Raw genomic sequence first — 20,455 nt, 5'->3', positions numbered from 1 at the left:
ACTCAAATCACTTGTTCGAATTTTCTCAGCAAACCCCGCTCCAGAAAATCGAACTGACTGATCAATCTTGGTGTGTCTCCAACTAACCCTCAAGCCTCCTCTTATACTTTCCCTGTTGAGTCTTCAACGGCTGAGATTAAGTGTCTAATCAACGGCTAGGATTAGATTTGGCTTGATCCATGTCATTTAGAACCTTCTCACCCAGTTTATGTTAATACCCATTAATATTTTAATTTTTGTAAGTTTAGACTTAGGAACCCCATTAAAAATATCAATTATTTTAATATCTCTCTAACCGGGTGGAATTTACCCAAACCATTTCCGAGTCTAGGAGATCTCATGTGCTTTAGCCTCTCCACCAATTTTCAAGGCTAGAGCACATCTGATGCTACCACAAATCAACATGTTAGACACCAGTGATCAAATATGCTCTTACAAAGTTTTTAATAGGGTCCTACTGCAAATTTTTATGGTTTCAAATAGGTTTTTAATAAAAATTTGGTCACTGGTTAGGTTAGGTAGGTCATCACTACTCCTTTCACCTTTATGATCAATGGACATCAACATGGTCAGGTCATCCCTTGTTGAAATGATGTCATAGTCATCATGTCATCATTCAACTCATTCATTCATGTAGTGTCATCATTAGGTCATAGGGTCAAAAGCATGAAAATAAATTATTTCACAACCAAAATCATCACTTGAAGGAGTAGTGATAGGGAAAATTTTCAATAAAGGTTCTAAAGTGATTTTATATCTCCATTATGATGTAATATATCCTAAAAAGTTCTAAAGCTGCAGTTTCAAAATAAAATGTGAAAGGACATGGTGGGGCCACTACACCATCAAAGGAGAAAATCGATTTCCAAAGCTACAAAAGACCAAAAGAGCTTCTCATTTGCTCATTTCATTTGCAAAAAAACATCTCTTCACTTTCAAAGAGCTCTTGCATCCTCAAAACAACAATTTTGTGCTCCTAAAGTGCCTTATCATTTGTTGTGTTGCCCTTTTGCCAAAGGTGTTGCGTTTTCTTCAAGGGGACAAAAACGTCATTCCAATAGTTTCTTCATCAACAATAGGTTCAAACACAGCAAGGGCAAGTAAGTGGGCCTACCTAGCCTCTGTTTCACCTCTTTAGTATTTCATTTCATGCTCTAAAAGCTTGCAAAAACACCCTCTCCTAGGGTTTGTTGCGCTTTTAGTTTCATTGTCAATTTGGTCTCTTTGTTGAGCAAAAGCCTTAGTTTTGAGCTCATACACCCTCCTACACTCTTCATACACCATCTTCCATACTCTCCCTCATCAAATTCCTCATTTCATCGCTTTTCCTCACAAACCCTAGTCCCTACTATGCATTTCTAGACTAGGACTGTGTTTCCTAGTTTTGCATCCCTTCCCATCACTCAAATCCCAAAATTCCACTTCCCCTCACTCCATAACATATATCCCTACCCCCCATAATTTTCCCAATAATTTAGAGACCCTAAAACCCCTTCATCTCCCTCAATTTCAAAAACTGCCCAAATCCCCTGTTTTTCCCTACACCAAACCCTAATTTCCCCTCCCATTGAGCTAGGGTTTGCTATGGATTCTGAAGCTACTGAGCAGAGGAGGCATAAGGGAGGTCTAATTAGCAGGTATGAGCCAACTTCAGCACATGACATCATGTCTTCTCCTTTTCTCAAGAAATCCTTCCAGGATGTTGGTTGCCTTGCCTTTTGCCAAAGGATTGAAGAACTTGGTTTTAATGACAAACTCACCAACACTTTTGCCACTAGTTTAAGGAGAGATAAGGTGACCATTGATGGAGTGGTGTTCACTCTTTCAGCAGAGACCATTGCTACAGCTACAGGGATCCCAAACACTAGAGAATTTTGGTTCAAGAACAGAGACCTCGACCTTGAGAATTACAAGATGTATCTGAAACCTCCATATAAAACTGCTCCAAAACACATCTTCCCTTTCAAACATCTGCTAGACAAGTATGCCCCTCTCATGAAAATGATCATGAAGTATTTTACATGTGAGGGTAGATTCTCAAGATTGTATGAGTACCATGTGAGGCTTTTGATGCATTTCACCGGTGTAAAAGTTCTCAACCTACCTCATTACCTTTATAGAAGCATGGTTAAGATGGCAGAAAAGGTGCATAGGTTGGGAGAAGATCATCATGCCAGTTTGTTTCATCATGGCTTGGTGAAGATCCTGGTTTGCCATTAGCTGGCACAAATCAATTTGTCTTGGGATGGTTTCATCTATTCAGCATCTTTATTGCCTTCTCCAGCTCAGTCAAGTAGTCACTCTACTCCTTTGTCTTCTCCAGCACAACAAGAGGTGGCCAAGACCTACACAAGAGGGAAAAGGCTTGTGTTTGCTCTAGACATCGTTGAAAGGGCCAAGCCTACATCATCACAGCAGCATGAGACACTATTGGATGAAGAAGCACAGATTCATTTTGACACTGATATGGCAGATTTAGATGTGCATTAGGAGGTCAAATCTTCAAAGTAGATCATCCAGGAGAAAAAGGCCGAGATTAGAGAGTTGAAGAGTAGGTTGTCCAAGGCAGATTTTATGATTTATTTCTTTGAGCAAGAAAACAAGCAGCTCAATGTCAAGCAACTTTTGCTTGATAAAGCTAAAGCAGATTTAGAGAAGGATGGTGCCAAAGGTAAAACAGTGATAAATTTCGAAGAGATTGAAGCCACTGGTTTTCAGTTGAAACGTAGAAGGCCTAAGACAAAAGGTTTGAAGAGGAAAGAAGAGAAAATCACTGAAACATCCTCTCCATCGAGGCAGCAAAACATTGACAAGTCCATTGAAGAAGATTTTGAGGAAAATTGGCTTGATAGAGTCAATTGCCACTTGGAAAAGCTCCTTAAGAGGGCCAACAGGGCCACTAAACTTCATAGGCATATGGCCATGCACTACTGTACTAGAAACAAGGTCTCCCAAGTCAAAATCAAGCAGTTGAAAAAGAAGTTAAGGCAAACCCTAAGGAGGCAAAAAGAGAAAGATAAACTTGACTTGCTAGCTGAGGCCTCCCTCCTTGCTTGACATTTCATTTCAGAGCTTCATGGACCAAACTTGAAGCAATTTTGAAGAAATTTTGAACAATTTTGAGTTTTTGTGACTTTTGGCATAAACAGGAAGAACAATTTAGCCAAAAGGTGCTGCGCTTTTTCCTCAGACCTCCAAATGCAAAAAAGTTTATATGGATGGATAGATAATGACCTATACATGCCAACTATCCACTTTTGGTGCCTTGTCAGCAAACAGGTTTGAAGAAAATGCCCAAAAACAGGTCAAAAAACCACTTTCTGCCACCTTACTGGACTAGGCGCTGCACTTTTGGAGTAGTTGTGGGAGAATGAGTTTTTCTTGGTCTTGGAGTGTCCATTTTTCTTGCTTGAGGTGTCTAATGACAACTAGACATCCCAAGCTTTCCATTGGTATATTCAGAGTTGGATTTGGAGCAATGAAAGGCCTTCAAAAACCTCCTCAGTTTGTCCAAATTTCGAGTTTTCTTCAGTCAAAATTGGATTTTATGATATAATTCCTCATGTTGTGAGTTGAATTGATGTAAATGATGGTAAATATGTCTTATTAGAGTCATTTTGATGTAGATTCATCATCATTAATGGTGGTTAAAAGTCAAATGTATTAGTTTTTCTATTTTGAGGAGAGTTTGTTAACCTCCCTAGTCATTAGGTCTTGTTGGAGATATTCTTGTGATCAGTTCCTACACTTAAGGATTCGACCCCTGAGAGTGGGGAAGTTGTCTTTTGGTCTCTATGTATCTAGTTTTCAATCAGACTGAGGGTTGGGCATTAGAGAGTGGAAATCTTGTAGCTTGTACTTCATATTTGTACAGGAAATCAAAGGCCAAGTTGCAGCTATTATTCAGGAATTTTGTGGTGTGAGTTTGTGGTATTGTTTTTCTCCTGTCAAACGTTTATATGAATGATAAATTAGTTTCCTTTCTATATCTATGCTTTTCAATGATTTTCCTAAGAGCTATTAAACAAAATTCTTGTAATTAAGCTTTGTTTTGTTAGGAATCTCATTTTATGTGTTCAATCTTCTGATAGATGAATTCATGGTTCACATGCTCGTCTTGATTTTCTTACCTATTCAACTCTACCCTACATTGACCAACTTCTAAGCTATCACAAAAGCATGCTTACCTTGCTCCTTTATATCTCATGCAACTGAACCTTTGAAGACCTAATCTAGTTCCCTGATTTGTACCTTTGATCCAGCAAACCCTAAATCTACAAAACCCTAGTGCTATAATAACTAGCCTAACATCTTTTCCCACTCCAGTCATCATTGGTTGTGAGCTCATAGAGAGAGCCCTTTCTGATTTAGCAGGGCTAGCTGCTGAACCCTAAGTGGTTTGAGGTTACCTCCGTCGATCTCCTTTCTCAGCCTTGGGACATTGTGGAGGATAACATGCCGTACCAACGTTGGCTTCTTTTTCCATTTCCTTCCTCTTAGTTAAAGACACATGTGTACATGCTGCAATTCCACAACTTAGTAAAGCCAACAAATGAGCTTTCACAAGGACATATGTGCTCATGAAATGATTTTTGCATTAATTTCATTTCCAAGCAACATTGCCTCCTCCCTTCATCTTGTTGCCTGACCCTTGCTCTCTTGTGCCATATTTCCACAAGGGATATTTGTTATCTTGAGGCTACTATCTTCCCTCAACATTTGAAGTTGTTGTTGCAGCCTCGTTTGCAATAAAGGGAACACTTGCAGACCCTGATGAAATTGGAAGAGGAGGGGTATCTCCAATGGGGACATTCTTCCCCTTCCTTTGCCCCTTCCATGCTGCCCTTGATTGAGCCATGCTGTAAAAAAATATAGAAAAAATGCACAAATTTGTAAAACAAATGCACATGCAAACTGTTGTGATAAAAATGCAAACAAAATAGAGAGAAAATGCACTTACTTGTTGCTTGAATCGCCTCCAAAATGCTCCCACACCCTTTGCTCTTAGCTCTCACACACCCACAACAATCCCACAGTAAGAGAGAATGACTTTGGTGAAGTTAGAATGGCCAAATCGCACTTTTATAGCCGTGTGGAAGGCAAAAAATTGTGACACATGTCCTGGAATCGGGACATGATCATGTCTCATCAAGACACGATCGGACACAATCTAGAGGACACGTGTCCCACCGAATCGTGTTTGATTAGTCTGATTTGGGACACATGGGGCCAGGGGAACGAATCTGGTTTCTTAGCTATTAAACACCTAGATATGACATTGACAGTGAATTGACACCTTGACTTTGATTTAATCTGTATATTGAGGTACTTACACCTATGACAATGATGACCTAAGGATTTGTCTTGTAGTGATGACCTAGAGAGAGTGTACAAGTGACACAACTGTAACTTTGCAGGGAAGGCATTATCATCCAGTTGTACAAGCATATTGACGTAAAGATGGATAGCAAGGCTTGACCAGTTGAGTAGCAGTGTTTACACTTATGCTAGTAGCTCTCCGAGGGCAAAGTTTGAGAGCAAGTCATAGGGATGACCTAAGGCACCTTTGTTTGTGTCATCATTTGATAGCAGTGTCAGATGGTTGCGGCATCATGTGCAGCCTGATGATAGCAGTGTTTGAGCATTGATAACTATTCATTAGTGAAGTGACATTCAGTGGTAGCCAATAGTTATGCAGTGATTTGCAGTAACAATAATGACAGTTGTGTAGTGACAGTGATGTGCAGTTGTACAGTGATAGCTTGATGTGTAGCAGCGTACAACGACCAGTTTGTGGGAACAATGATCAACGGATACCAGGATTCAATATATATTCTACATTTTCCTTGCAACAATTCTACATTGATTCAGAGTATAGGGGATCTAGTGTGAAAGTTGTGAAACATGGTCTTCTGGCTTGTCAGGGTGGCAGGGTGGTGCAAAGCAGGTGATTGGAATCACCTTTAGGTTGTGGCCTGAGAACACTTCAGGGTGGTAGGTTGGTGCTAGGGCAAGTTGTGGCTTGCACAGGGCGTTGTTGCATCCATTCAATTGTGGATGATAAACTAATAGGGCAGCGAAGCATCCTTTCCGACAGCGGCCGGTAAATAGAGTGTTGGGGCACTCATCAAGTTGTGGCCCGATCTACAGGGCATTGGGGTGTCCTTTTGGTTGCAGCAGGATATTAGGGTTTAGTAGCATCCTACAAGTTGTGCCTGTGAATTAGGGGGTTGATGCCTCCCTCAGTTGTAGCTGAAATCTTGATATAATCAATTTTCTTTTAACAGGGAAAAGACAATTACTAAAGAAGCATTTGGTGGTTTTTGACCTGGAGGGGGTTTTCCACCTAAAATTTTTGTGTCATTTGTTTTATCTTTTTGCATTGTGGTATGGTGTTGTCTACAGTTGATTGTTATTTATGATCATCTGAAGAACAATAATAATAATTGAAGATTAACTAATGCCCTAAAAAAGATTAAAAAGTGTTGATTGCTAAGAAATATTAATTCACCCCACTCTCAGTGTTTCCAACAGAGGGTTGAATTATTAGGGATGTCGAGTTCACTTTTAGGGGGGCAAAATCCTTCTTGTGGAAAGGGCGGAATTATTTGACGAATTGGGGAGTCAAATTATTCCTTTTCCAAGGCCAAGTTGACCATCTTTAAGGCTGAGTTAAGTAAATTTTGAAGAGGCCGAGTTCCTTTGTTGTGGGCCGATTTCCTCTCTAAGTCTTGAGGCCGAGTCCTAAGGTGGAGTCCGAATTTATTGGGGGGTGAATTGTTTGTTCCAGAGGTTGATTTTGTGGGTGGGCTGAGTTCCCTCAAGGGGCCAAAATTCTTATCTGTTAGAGGGCAGAGTATTTTTTCCTTGGAGGCTGAATGGTATCAAGCTGAAAGGGGCTGAATTACTTAGTTTTGTGGAGGCCGTGGTCACTTCCAGGGAGGCTGAGTTGGTTATCTTGTTGCCAAAAACATTCACCAGGTTCAGCACTCCAATATTTTGTATAAAGAATTATTCCAGCTAGTAGAATGATGGAGATATTTTGGGAAAATTCTTTTTGTGCATATTTATCTGTTGTCACAAATATTGAGCTTGTTCTCTATCTGTTTGACAAAATTCTTGTAGTGTTGCTAAAGTATTCTTTTAGTATGTGACAGTGTTTGCATGACAACCGTTTGTTAAAAGTCCTCTATGGAGAAAGTTTGAATTTTTTAAGGAAATTGTGAATTTTTATCTGGTACATTACTGTCAAGGGGTGATACTAATGATGAGAATCCCCATATAAGTGATCGTGGAACATTGCTTGTCAATGAAATGTTTCTGGTCATTTATTCATAATAATTTCTTTTCTAGTTTCATATATATATATATCACATTTACCTGATTCCAAGATTTGGGGGGCAACATTTTAGTTGGTTTCGGTTTAGGAAATGCATACCTGTTTCCCTGTATCATGCAACTTAGGTTCTTGCTGAAAAATATATGACTTCAATTTACATGTCATGCTTTATGTTTTCTAATCCGCATTTAGAACCATACGTTTCACATTATTTCAATACAATAAAAAATTTACATTAATGAGTTTATTTTGGCTAGTGAGCGAAGGAATTTTGAATCTGCTGTGTATACACATATCCAAGAAGGACATTGGGTAGGTTCATTACCCCATCCTTCTTGCATATAGATGCTCGTGTGAGTAAAATATCCGGTGCAATGGACTTGAGGACTGCATTCAATTCGGACAAACATTTAGGAACAAACTCTGATGTTTTGCTGATCTCTTCAGAACATAATCAATGACGTAAATTGCTTAAATCATTATATACGCATTTTATGCATTTTCATATCGTTTGTTCGTGTTATTTGGCTTCCAAGCAGTGAATGACAGTAAGGCTACAATCAATTGGTTGGAAAGAGCCTATATTCTCATTTCTGTTTCTGCTGGTCCAGAAGTAAAGAGGACGCATGATTAAGGTGTAGTTAGATAGCATACCCATTCTATTATATTGTCTGATTGCTGGCTAGGTTCATCCATGCTTTTACCCATAATTTATGTTGCGTCTATAACTATGAGGCGATTCTCTTTTGTAGTTCTCTTTCGTTGCTAGGATTTATAATTTAATAAAACAAATATTAAAACAAAAGAACTGATTTCTTTCATTTTCTTTTCATGCTTTCAAATCCAAGCAGTGCCTTGAAACGTATTGATTGTATTGTTTAATCTTAGACCTTGATTTTCTTTTCAACTACACAAAATCCTGCTTATGTGGTCTTGAATTTACGCAGATGTTCAATGACCACTGCATTTGATATAAATTCAAGTCGCAATTATAGTGCGAACGACACGGTTGAAGAATATGACCAGACATCAGAGGTTCAACCATTTCCTTGCTACATGTCTATATTTTGCATAGTCTTGTACATTGTTTGCAATCTTAGTTACACATTCACTTGACAATCGTCAAAAAAATATTTCAGGGAACAAATGGAACGGAGGAAAGTAACGAAGGTTCAAACAAATCAGAAATTCTGGGCAACAGTGCATTGGAAACGAATTTAGCAATGGCTAATTTTGATCCTATAGACAAGAGTATAGGAGAAGCAATAGCTCAAGAAGCTCCTGCCGAGTTCTCAAGCAGCTTTGCCCACTGGGTTCATCATGGACAAACATTATGTCATTGACAGGCGATGTTTGTATATGGAAATGTACCATAGGTATTTGTCAAGCATCTTTATGCATGGCATGTGTTTGACATGGCTGACTTTGTTTAGCTTTGATTCTGTTAGAGCCACCCTTTCAAAGAAATGCAAATCCGAGCTGTATGATAATAGTCCACGCTAGCCTGGGCGGGATCCAGCATTTCAGCTAAAATGTTTGGTTGACAAGGCAAATGTCTGGTAACTCAACGAGTCTCCTAATTCTGCAGAGTTTTTTATTCATTTCTAAGTCAAAGCCTGCTCTCGAAAACAAAATGTAGAATGGCTCCTGCCGGCCAGCTTTTCCAAAAGATCAATTTGTAAGCCATATCAACATAACGCTCTTTATTTATTATTTATTGCTATAAAAACTATTCTTTGCAATGAAGCGATTGTTCAACTGTCACATACATGTACCAAGGCAACATATGTGTTGCGCATGTGATAGAGACTTGTATATGATTTGACGTTGTTTAGTGAGCAACATAAATAAGAGTGAAGGCGATTTGAAGTAGTAATTTAAAAACCCTTCTTACCCTTACCATGAGGTAAATTTTTTATATTTCTGTTAAAAAAAAATCATTTTTTTTGTTAATGCCATGGCCCAATCAAGGTCGGAATAGTGCCCCGGCATTGGCAAGAAAAACAGGGTAAATGAAAAAGACTAAAAGATGATTCAACGAGTAACCCGTTTTATAAACACGACAGACGGCAGTTTTACATGTTGGGAGTGGAATATACTGAAACATGACATTATTATTTTATTCATTCACGACAAAGATTAATTTGGTTAGATATTGTTAGCCGCCAAAAGCCCATTTTTAACCTTGATTTTATGAATTGGTCGTTGCCGTTTCATGACATAATTGGTACCAACACATATTACCCTTAGAACCAGGCGTAATTGTTAGTATGGTAAAAGAGACTGGATCGTGACCTGAATTTATGAAGCCTCTTTAAAGATTACTATTCTTTTAAATTTAAATGGGTTTCATATACAAATTTATTGAAAAAAATATATTATATAAATCTTTATAAAACATGTATTGTGTAATTAAAAATAAATAAATTTAAATTTATTGTATCTTAAAAAATGCTTAATAATGTGATGTAAAAACACTCTACATTTTGTAAAATCAATTAATATAATTGTGGCAAAAGAGAACGGGATTTTAATTTTTATAATTATATTACAAAATTAATAATGTTAAGAGTATTATAACTCTTCAAGTGCGAAACAAAAATATTATTAAAATAGATATTATTTTTGAAATAAATAATGAAACAAAAATATTAGTAAAATAAATATCATTTTTAAAATTTCTAACTTTATCTTTTCTCTTTTAATCCGAAATGATGTGTTGTTAATATTATGTTCTTGCAATGCAAAACTTATTTACAATTGTGACATGACATGAGATGTTAACCATATAAAATTCACTTGTGAGTAGTGTATATTAGTATATATAATGTATTTTTAGATGGCTTAAAACAATTTATAATTAAAAAATAATAATAAATTTAAATTATTGTATAATTAAAAAAATTAATTATTTACTATTCTATGATACTGTATAAATTATTATTATAATAGTAAAACCAATAAATATAATTGTAAAAAGAAGAGAAATGCCACTTTAATTTTATAATTTTCAATTATAAAATAAAAAACAATAACCTGTGATTATAATTTTTAAGTGTGAAACAAAAATAATATTAAAATGTTTATCATTTTTTAAGTATATAAAATAATAATTTTAAAATTACATATTTTTTTTAAGTCCAAAATAATATTATGTTCTTACCATATAAAATTTATTTGCAAATATGGCTTGAGATGTTAGGCATATAAAACTCTAGTAGCCCATGAAAATAGTAAATCATCTAATTTATTAATTGATAGTATAAGGCAAAAACCTACAATTGTATTATGAGATTACTAGTTTTTAATTCATTTTGTTGATAATTGATACGCAACATATTAGATAAGGTTCCATTTGGACAAAATTGTCTTGTGGTTTTGAAGATCTAATATGATTCCATTTGGACAAAATTGTCTTGTCGTTTTGAAGATCTTTGAAGGACTTGCCTGAGACCATGTGTTACAGTCAAGAAATGGAGAAATAGAAACAAAAACACTTGTTGAATTTGGTGACCAATTTGAACTTCATTCGTTGTGTCTAAATAAAATACATCCACTCATTAATGGCTACACACACACTATACAAGTGAATATGCACAACGAACATGACAAGGGAGGTGGGAGGAAATTTAAGGAAAAGGTACCATTAACCTATCTCAAAGCAACCAATATGGGATGTTCACGTAAAAAAATAATAGTAAGGTATACTGTGTATTGATCTATTGTTGTGCAGATCGAATGGCTAATCTAGATTAAATGCAAGAATAAATATTTGAATAGCAATGTATAACATTATAAGGCTCTAATTCATCCCAAAGATTGCCTATATTATGGTGGTTCATTATTTTGCATATCAAAGACCTAGTTTGAATTGTCTGAAAGGGTTAGTCCCAAAGATGGACTATGAAGTGTGGAGAAGGCATTCAACAATTATCCTACATAAGTGGTGGGTTTGAATTAAGGAATATGGGTTTGACACAAGATTGAAGTCATCTCTACACACTTCAAATAGGTCCGATTTGAACAAAATTGGCTTGTGGTTTTGAAGACCCCTTTTGAGTTGTGTGAGACTAGGTGTTAAGAATCAAAACTAGGGAAGGAGAAACACCAAGATTTATTCCGAACTTGGCTATCAATTTGAACTTCACTCCTTGTGCTTAGAAGCATGAACCCTTGCACATTAATTGCTACACTTCTGAAAGGATATTTAAAAAAATAGAACTAGTCACTTATCTAAAAGTGACAAAAATGGAATTCTCACACAAAATAATTATGGTCTCTGGTGATTCATTATTTTGCACACCTAAGGACCAATCTAGATAAAATCTAAGCATAATTTTAACTTGACTATACACACTACCTCATCAATCCCCAAAGATGCCATATATGGTGAGAAAGAGACTGAAAAATTGTCATGCACAAGTGGTGGGTTTGGATAGCTTATTGGTTTATTGCAAGATTAGAGAATTATTTTATGCCATACACTTTATATGAGTGATTTAGAGAATTGATGAAACTAAGGCCCGTTGAAGTTGTAAGCTCTCAAGATAGCTTTATAATTGGGTGATAACACGTGTTAGGGTCCTATATATGAGTTTTGTTGTAACATTATTTGGTTTTGATAAGTTAGCATATTATTCAAAATAATTCAAAATGTTAAGCTAGGATATGGATGCAAAAGAAAGAAAAGTTAAAATGTTAGCAAAAATTTATGTTTTATAGGCATCCATATCAATAAAATGTTAGGTGGTAGCTGCCCTAAATAAAGAAGGCAAAAGGAAAATAAAATGTTAGGGAAGCAAAAAGAAAAGAAAGGCTTCATTTTATGCTTTCATAAATGCACAGGCTGCTAGTCTAAATGCGCCACAAGTCAATTATCAAATGATATTTTCATGTGCAGAGAATAAGGCAAAGGAGTAAAGGTTTACTCAAAGGTTTATATATCAATTATTTTGGTATTTATCCCTATCCCTAAGTTTTAAAATCCCAAAACATTATCCTTCTGCTCATATTTCCCTTCACCCACTATCCCTAAGTCGATATACTCTTCATATATCACATATATTCCCTATCATTCATTTCCCGACCCCACCAAATAGCCTCGTCACATCACGATTAACCTTCCATTACATCGTGCTCCATCTCCGCCTATCTTCCCACATCCGACGGTCCATATACGATTTCGGCCTCCCCTCACCATCCGAGATTTACCGTCGGGGGGGGGGGTGTCTAAAATGGGTGGTATACCAAACCACACCCGCCCTACGTGTCATCTTCTCAACGTTACAGACCCCCCTCGAGTGAAACCACTAACCACTCTCCCCCCCGAAAAGTTGATTCTGTCACTCCCGATATCGCTTTCCTATCCATTGCGTTCCCGCCATTCACCTTCTGCCACCTCCTCTATCCGTTAAACTCTATCAAATCACATTTATTCCCTCCAAAATTAACATGTTAAGCATTCAATTGGCTTAGTCGTTAATTCAACGGACTTGCGCCACCTTCAACAAAAACCAAATTCGTTATATAAACCTATTTTCTATTTGAGAACCGGTTACTGAATTCAAGCTTTTTCGTTGTTAATTGATTTCTTACAAGTATTGTTGGACTCAATTCCGACAGTTTCAATCGTCAATGACATCTATGTTCAATCATTATGAGCTTGTTACCTTTGCTTCTGTCTCTAGAGCCTGACTTTTCTCTGTGTTCTGCTACATTCAAACCTCTAGTCATTTTCACTCTTGTTCTTAGCCATAGCCAATATGCCTCCAAAGGATAAAGGACCATAGGAACCTGTCAATCCTTTGATCTTTCCTCCTATAGATCTTCACCACGTCCCTATGACTGACAGAGACTACAAAATCCATGAGACACTCTATGAACTTCATCTCTTCGAGATGTACTATTGGCTCGAAGATAAGTATATAGATAAATTAGGTGTTATCCAGCTGTGGGAATCAAATTTACCTCACTACATCTTTCCTCGTACCCACAACACCCCATATTTTATTAGAAAATGTCATGCATCCTATTTTCCAAGCCAAAGGGCCATAGTCACTCCCACTGGAGAAATTTTGTTTACCATAACCCCTCAGGCCATTGATCAGATGATGCAAGCCCCCTCAGTAGAGAATGCTACCCCATTTTCCTATGAAGCATTGGTTGAACTATACTAGAAACTAGACTTTTCCAAGAGAGCCCAAACTCTTGAGTTGTTTTTGACACAAGATGCTTCATTACCAAAGAAAAATCCTCCTTATCCCTCCTCCATTTTCCCTAAGAGAGCCAAGCAGATTATCACTATTGTTTCATACCTCCTTGGCTACTACTCTGATCAATGGGTAGATGAGGCCATTATAGGATTTTTGTCCATCTTCTCTGTTGATTCTAAGCCCTCCATTGTGTTTAATTTCAGCCATTTTCTTGCAGAATCCATTCATCAACAACTTGTTAAATTTCCAACTGAGGAGGTATTCAAATATGCCTCTGTATTGGTTTACATGTTTCTATACTTTCAGGGGGACAACATTAACCTTGCTTTGCAAAAGCTGGATGAAAAAGGAAACCAATAACCAGTCATCTTTTGGACTACTCTGGTCATGAAAGAGCAGAAAGAGTATACTTATAAACAGTTTACAAAGATGTTTGTTCACCCAACAATAGGTCTCCTAAGCAGCAGAATAGAACCGAGGATTATTGAAGAAATAAAGGATGTTGCAGTTGTTAGATCAAGTTCAGACAGGGGACTGGTATCTTTACGAAAATTATACAGAAATAAGAATATTTGGATGCGAGCTCCCACCTTACAAGCTTCCAAAATTTCTCCCAATGAGGATTTTTTCCTTGAAATACATGAGGCAAATGATCAACATGGATGAAATCCACTTTGTTGCTGCCAAGAAAAAATCCCAGTTTAAAATAAAAACATAGGTTGACCCTTTCATTTGCAGCAATAGGGAAGCAGGGGAAGAGGCAAATAAGCTCTTGAAAGAAATGTAGCTTAGCCTTAGTTTTACCTAGTCCTATTATCCATTAGGAATGATTTCTAGATTAAGGGTAGAAACCAAGTCTACTCCTTACTTTCACACAACTAGGCCAGAAATAGAAAAGTATAAGAATCAGTTAGAGTGGGTTGAGAACACCTTACAGGAGGCAGAAGAACAATAGGTATCATCACCTACAGTGCAGACTCCTACCATTCAGGAGAAGACAACCAAGGGGAGCAGAGAGGAAGAACTTTAGGGACTAACATCTTCAGTGAATGGTTTAAAATAATGTACAAAAAGAAGGCCAAGCTTAGTTCAACACTTAGCCTTAGCAAAGATTCAGAGCAGCAGACCATTATCACTACTAATGAGCCACTTGTTTCCTCATTAGTGGGTGATCAGTCCACACAGTCTCCTACCACCTCCACAACTTCAAAAGAGCAGCAGCAAATAATGCAAATAGGTACATCTACTTCAAGCGAGTCAGAGAAGAGCATAATGGACATCTTCAAGGAGATAAAAGTTAGAAATGAAGCCTTGAAGATTAACACTTACAACCAGTTCTGGAAACAAACTTCTGGTGCCCAAAGCAGGTTGTTGTCAGCCTTTGACTCAGAAAAGGGGAAAATGAAAATGGCATTCCTCCAAGCACAAGTTCCCCAGCCCAAGGGAGCATCAGACTACAAAAAGACAACTTTTGAGTTTGATGTAAAGGATATACATCCCATTGACCAAATGGAGATGCATAAGTAGACTGGGGAAATGATTTTCTCTACTGTCACTAACACTGCCATGACTTTGTCCAAATTACAGGTTACATTAGCAAATGTCCAGTCACAGCTAAAGATGGAGAAGGTCTCTGCACTTGCCAAAGACACCAAGATTAAAACCCTGGAGGATTTGGTAATCAAACTAGGTTATGATCCTGCAAACATCCATGCTGCAGAGGAACTAATCAAGAAGAAGAATTTGGATATAACAACATTGAGGAAGAAGTTAAAATTGTCAGCTGCTGAAGATCCTCTGACTAAGGATATTACAGAGACAAAGACTTAGAAGGCAGATATGATGAAGCTCATCATGGAGCAAACTGCACAGCTTAAGCAAAAGGAGACAGAGATGGAGAAATTTCTCAAAGAAAAGGAGAAATTTGCTAAAAAGACTGCCCCTTTAGAAGCACTTCCTCTCACAGTCATTCCTATGGCCATCCCAACTACGACAAGTACATGAGACACTGCAGCCAGTTGAAAATATGTCTCTTTAGACTAAGGAAATCAAGAAGTTGCAGGATTAAGTGAAACTTCTAGAGGTTCATTGCCAGAAATTTGAGATTTTTCATGCAGCAGAGCTTCAGAGAGCTCAGAATCAGATAGAAGTATGGAAGAAGTCAGCAGTTGAGTCTTCCATTGGCCACACTCTGGGTCATATCAAGGAAATCATATGGAACAACATCATTGAGGAGATAGATGAAATTTGGTTGTGTATCCAGATTATTTTTTAGCAAAAGGAGTTGATGGAAAAGGCAAAGCAGACCATTGCCAATATAACGCTCAACTAGGAGAGATGCCTGTTATAGCCAACAACATTATAAAGTTACTCAACTCCAAGAATAGATATGAACTAGATGATCTAGGAGTGGATGACAGGACTGAAACTATCCTGGAGGTGAAGAAAGTTCTAGCCAAGAAGAACTTAGTTGTACAATTGATAGAGAAGCGTCACACTCTTGAAATAACAGTCAACAGTTTTTCACAAGGATGTATGCATTGAACAAGAAGGGTTTGCCTTCACTGTTTGTAATCAATGATAAACTAATGACCAGGGAAGACTACATGAAGAAGCTTCAGGATATTTCTAGGGATACAGCCAAGTCCTCCAACATCAAAGGTTCCATGATAGGCAGGGCGTTTTACGAAGCCATCAACAACATATGTTTTATTCAACATGAGATAAAACATATTTTCACTGTAAAACCCACTTTTTCTCGGTATACTGAGGTAGATGAAATCTACCGTAAGGTAACCAAGATAGCAATCCCAGATGAAGAACGGTGGGAAAAGTTGTGTGAATTTCAGGATTAGAGGATAGATCAACTTCGCCAGCGCAACACCTGAATAGTGGCCACTCAGCAACAACTTTCCTTCAAAACAGGGCCAAATGTTCAGATTCATTCTTTTTTATCGAATTACTTTTGTTTCTGTTAGTTTTAAGTAATAATAGAATGTCGTGTCACTCAGGCATTTATTGTAATATTTTGTAATTTTGTTTAAATACTTCAGCCTGTCGAAGTATTGAGGGTTGCACTCTTGAACCAGTTATCACACAAATTTGTATTAAGCCAAAGCATTTTTATTAAATAAAAGATTCTGGATTTACTTCATATGGCTTGTGTCTCAGTGAGTTGTTTTCATCATGTTTTTCATTATGTATTCTTCATATAATTTAATTCTTTTACAGTCATCTGATTGAAAATTTAATTGAATCTCAGTTTGATTTTGAATCCGTTGTGAAGTTGCATTTAGATAAGAGATTAATTGGCAAGACTATCTGTTATTGTAAGTTCCTCTTTGAACTTAAATTGCACTAAAATTCTGTAATAGTTTAATTATATTTTTTTGATCTAGGAATCATTGTTTTCTTGATTTCTACTTATAAATGGTTAAATACTCAGTGTGAATATTAAATCACTTATACGTCTCTATATTCTACTTATCCATCCCACTTAAATCAAAATAACCATATGTATTTAAAGAACAACCTTTTGTTTTATCAAGGATATTTTTAAGTTTAAAGCACTTGTTTTTAAACAATTCACTGGTCATCCAAACCATTAAAATCAACAAAACATTTTAGATGGTTTGGCATAGCCAATTGACCTTAGGTTATCTCAAAGTAAAACATCAGACTGGCACAGTTTTCCGAGGAGCGAAGAACTGAAAGTTAAATTTTCCCTTGGGCAACGATTTTCACTTTCCCTCAAGGTGAATAAAGGATAAGGTTATAGGTCAAAATCTTTCACCTGGTGATTCCACTGGTCCAAGATGGCTCCCTATAAGCATACTAGATCACGTTCTGATTCTGAGATTGTTAACCCTCTACCAGACCTAGAAATACTCATCAGGGGAGCCTCTTCGAGGAGAATACGTAGAAAACCTTCTTCTTCTTTAGATTTACACCCTGAAGACATTCCATCTATAGATCCCTTTTCATTTATAACAACCCATCCTGATTGGATTGAAATTCCTCGTAGGGTTTCTGATCTTATTTCCAGAGGAGTAGACCTTCCATTAGCCTTTTTAATATAGTCATTTGAATCATATCAAGTTCTGTCCATTCCTATCAAATCACCTTCATCTGAGGAAGAATTGGGTTTACATTTACTTGAATTCAAACCTCAAGATTTCATTACACCAACTCCTTATTCTATTCCATCATCATCAAATAATCTTGAAGAGACATTTTCTGTCTATTCGAATCCTTTGTTTGAAAATAACGAAGACTTCCCACCAGGAGTTCAGAAATTGGTTACCAAAACCCCTTTCAAATCCTTAAAGAGGTCTCCTCCCTCTCCTCCACATATTAATACACTTACTGACTCATCTTCATCTCCTTCATCTTCATCTTCACCATCTTCCTCTTCCTCATCAACATCTACTCAGACACCCCATACTCCTCCTACTGTTATGGCTTTTCGACCCATTGTACAAGCTAGGTATGTTGCTCTAGTTCTCCCTGCAAACTTGGGAAATTTTCCTGATGGTTATCTAAAACATTTGCCAAGATTCAATGGAGAAACAGGTCCCTCAGCAGAGGATCATGTATCAACCTTCCTAGATTTTGCTGACAATATGAACATAGAAGAGGAAAATGTTTATATGAGATTATTTGTACAATCTTTAGAAGGAAATGTTAAGATCTGGTTTAGGTAGCTCAGAGCTAACTCTATCAGAACTTGGAATGAGCTCATAACTATTTTCAAAAATCAATGGGGGGTAAAGAAAGATCATGTTTACTTCCTTACTGAATTTGAAGAATTAAATAGAAATCCTGGTGAACCAGTTGTTAAACTCATCAAAAGATTTAAGAAACTCTATCACAAAATTCCTGTTGATTTTAAACCACCAGTAGTAGCTGCAAAAGTCAGATTTTCTAAAGCATTTGATGATGACTTTGTAGTTATGCTAAGGGAAAGAGTTTCTAATACATTGGAAGACATGCAGACAAATGCTATAGAGGTAGAAGCCAATAGGTCAGCTTCTGGCAAACTTAAAGCTAAAGCAGAAAAAGAAGAAAGAAAACTAAAAGCTAAGATTGATGATTCATCCTCCTCCAAATCTAAACTTGAAGATCAAAAAATTGATGAAATTACATCTTTGCCTAGAACTGTTCAATAAACTACTGTCAGAACCCAAGCTCAAACTCAATTCAGAAGAATTCCTCAAATGCAAATTCTTCAAAGACCAGCTTCTGAGAAAACATTCAACCACCTTTGATGATTGATGATCAACAGTCAGAGGATACAGGCTCTTTAATCACTAAAGATATCAATAATATTGATTCATCAGCAGTACAAATGGCCATAGTTCCTTCATCCTCACCTCAGTCTTTTGAACAAGAACCAGGAGATGCCCAACTTTCAAAATACTTAGCATTCTCTAAACTTTTTATTGTGGAATTAAATAAAAGGTATGATCTAAGGCCTAGATCAGGACCTGGAAGACCTCCAAAATCTACCACCATAATTGAACCTGCAATGAAAACAATTCAAACACAAACTCCAACACCTCAGACTACCGAGTCAGCCACTGAAACCCTTTCATTTGACAAGATTGTTTTGACTACTTTTAACATTGAAAAGGAATTGGAAAGGGTTAAGATTCCTATACCTTTATCCGAACTTTCCAAAAATCCTGGTTACAAAAATCAAGTGTCTAAATGGATACAGTCTTCTAGTGTAGATGCTGAGGGAGATGTTATTAGTCTGCAGGATGAAAACCCTCGGTTGTATTTGGCCCTAGTTCAGATATGATCAATGAAATTGTTCCACCATTTTATGTAACATTAAAAGCTTATGAATTTCTTTTGTACAACTGCATGCTAGATTTTGGAGCCTCTCATAACCTTATGCCAAAGGTAGTTATGGACCAACTTCAGTTACAAGTCACCCGTTCTTATCATGACCTTTACACCTTTGACTCAAAGAAAGTACCATGCCTAGGATTGATCAAAGACCTAGTTGTGACCTTAGCTCAAATACCTGTCAAAAGTATAGTTTTAGACATAGTTGTCACTGATATTCCTACCAAGTTTGGCATGTTACTATCTAGGTCATGTTGTGCTAAACTTGGAGGATCACTTCAAATGGACATGTCTTTTGCTACTATCCCAGTCTATGGAGGTGAGCATTTAAGGTTATATAGGGAAGTCAGATTCCTTCATACTGTTTGTAGGTCTGATCAAGCAAAAAACCACCCTATCTATGCAATAGATCAGGATTTTGGTTGCTTTGACTTGTCTTCACAAAATGCACCAAACACTCAAATTGCCATTGAAAATATTGTTTCCCAGCCCAAAGTTGTAGAATCAGATATCTGGAAACTTTATTTTGATGCCTCTTGCTCAAAAGAAGGAGAAGGAGCAGGAATTGTTCTAAGATCACCAAACAAGGAAAACATTACTCAGTCATGTAAACTTGAATTTGAAGTTACCAATAATGTGGCTGACTATGAGGATTTTCTTCTTGGTCTTGAGTTAGCTAAAAGTTTAAAGGTTCAAAACTTGAGTGTATTTTCTGATTTTAATCTTATAGTGAACCAGGTTAGAAATCTGTGTCAAACTAAACACCCAAGGCTTAGGTCCTACAAAAATGAAGCTTGGGACACAATTGAAAATTTCTTCCAAGTTTTTAACATAACTGCTATTCCCAGAGATGAGAACCTGCACGCTGATTCACTAGCTATCTCAGTAAGATCTTTCAAAATCCCTGAGCCAGTATCATTAGAATACCAAATCCAAGTCAAATATCGGCCATCAATTCTTGATAGCCTTAAACACTGATAGCGTTTTGAAGATGATGAACAGTTGAAATCTTTCCTTCAAGTTATTGATGAATTCTCAAATATGCAAATTG

At 36.9% G+C, this 20,455-nt stretch overlaps 1 protein-coding gene across 5 annotated transcripts in view; it reads left to right on the top strand.

The window, feature by feature from the left end:
• LOC149168037 (phosphoinositide phosphatase SAC2-like) overlaps positions 1-9,103 on the top strand; it is a 408,861-nt gene extending 399,758 nt beyond the window's left edge. For all 5 annotated transcript variants that reach the window (XM_089433313.1, XM_089433311.1, XM_089433308.1 and 2 more), the window contains 2 exons: positions 8,287-8,374; positions 8,479-9,103. In XM_089433313.1, coding sequence (XP_089289439.1) covers positions 8,287-8,374; positions 8,479-8,682 — 292 coding nt within the window. In that variant the 3' untranslated portion in view covers positions 8,683-9,103. The remainder of the gene's footprint in view (positions 1-8,286; positions 8,375-8,478) is intronic.
• The last annotated feature ends 11,352 nt before the right edge of the window (positions 9,104-20,455 follow it).

Source organism: Pinus tabuliformis, chromosome 5_1 (assembly GCF_031772625.1).
Source record: "Pinus tabuliformis cultivar Carrire ecotype Pingquan chromosome 5_1, CPIR1, whole genome shotgun sequence".
NCBI classification, from domain to species: Eukaryota; Viridiplantae; Streptophyta; class Pinopsida; order Pinales; family Pinaceae; genus Pinus; species Pinus tabuliformis.
This window is presented reverse-complemented; position numbering and strand designations above follow the sequence as displayed.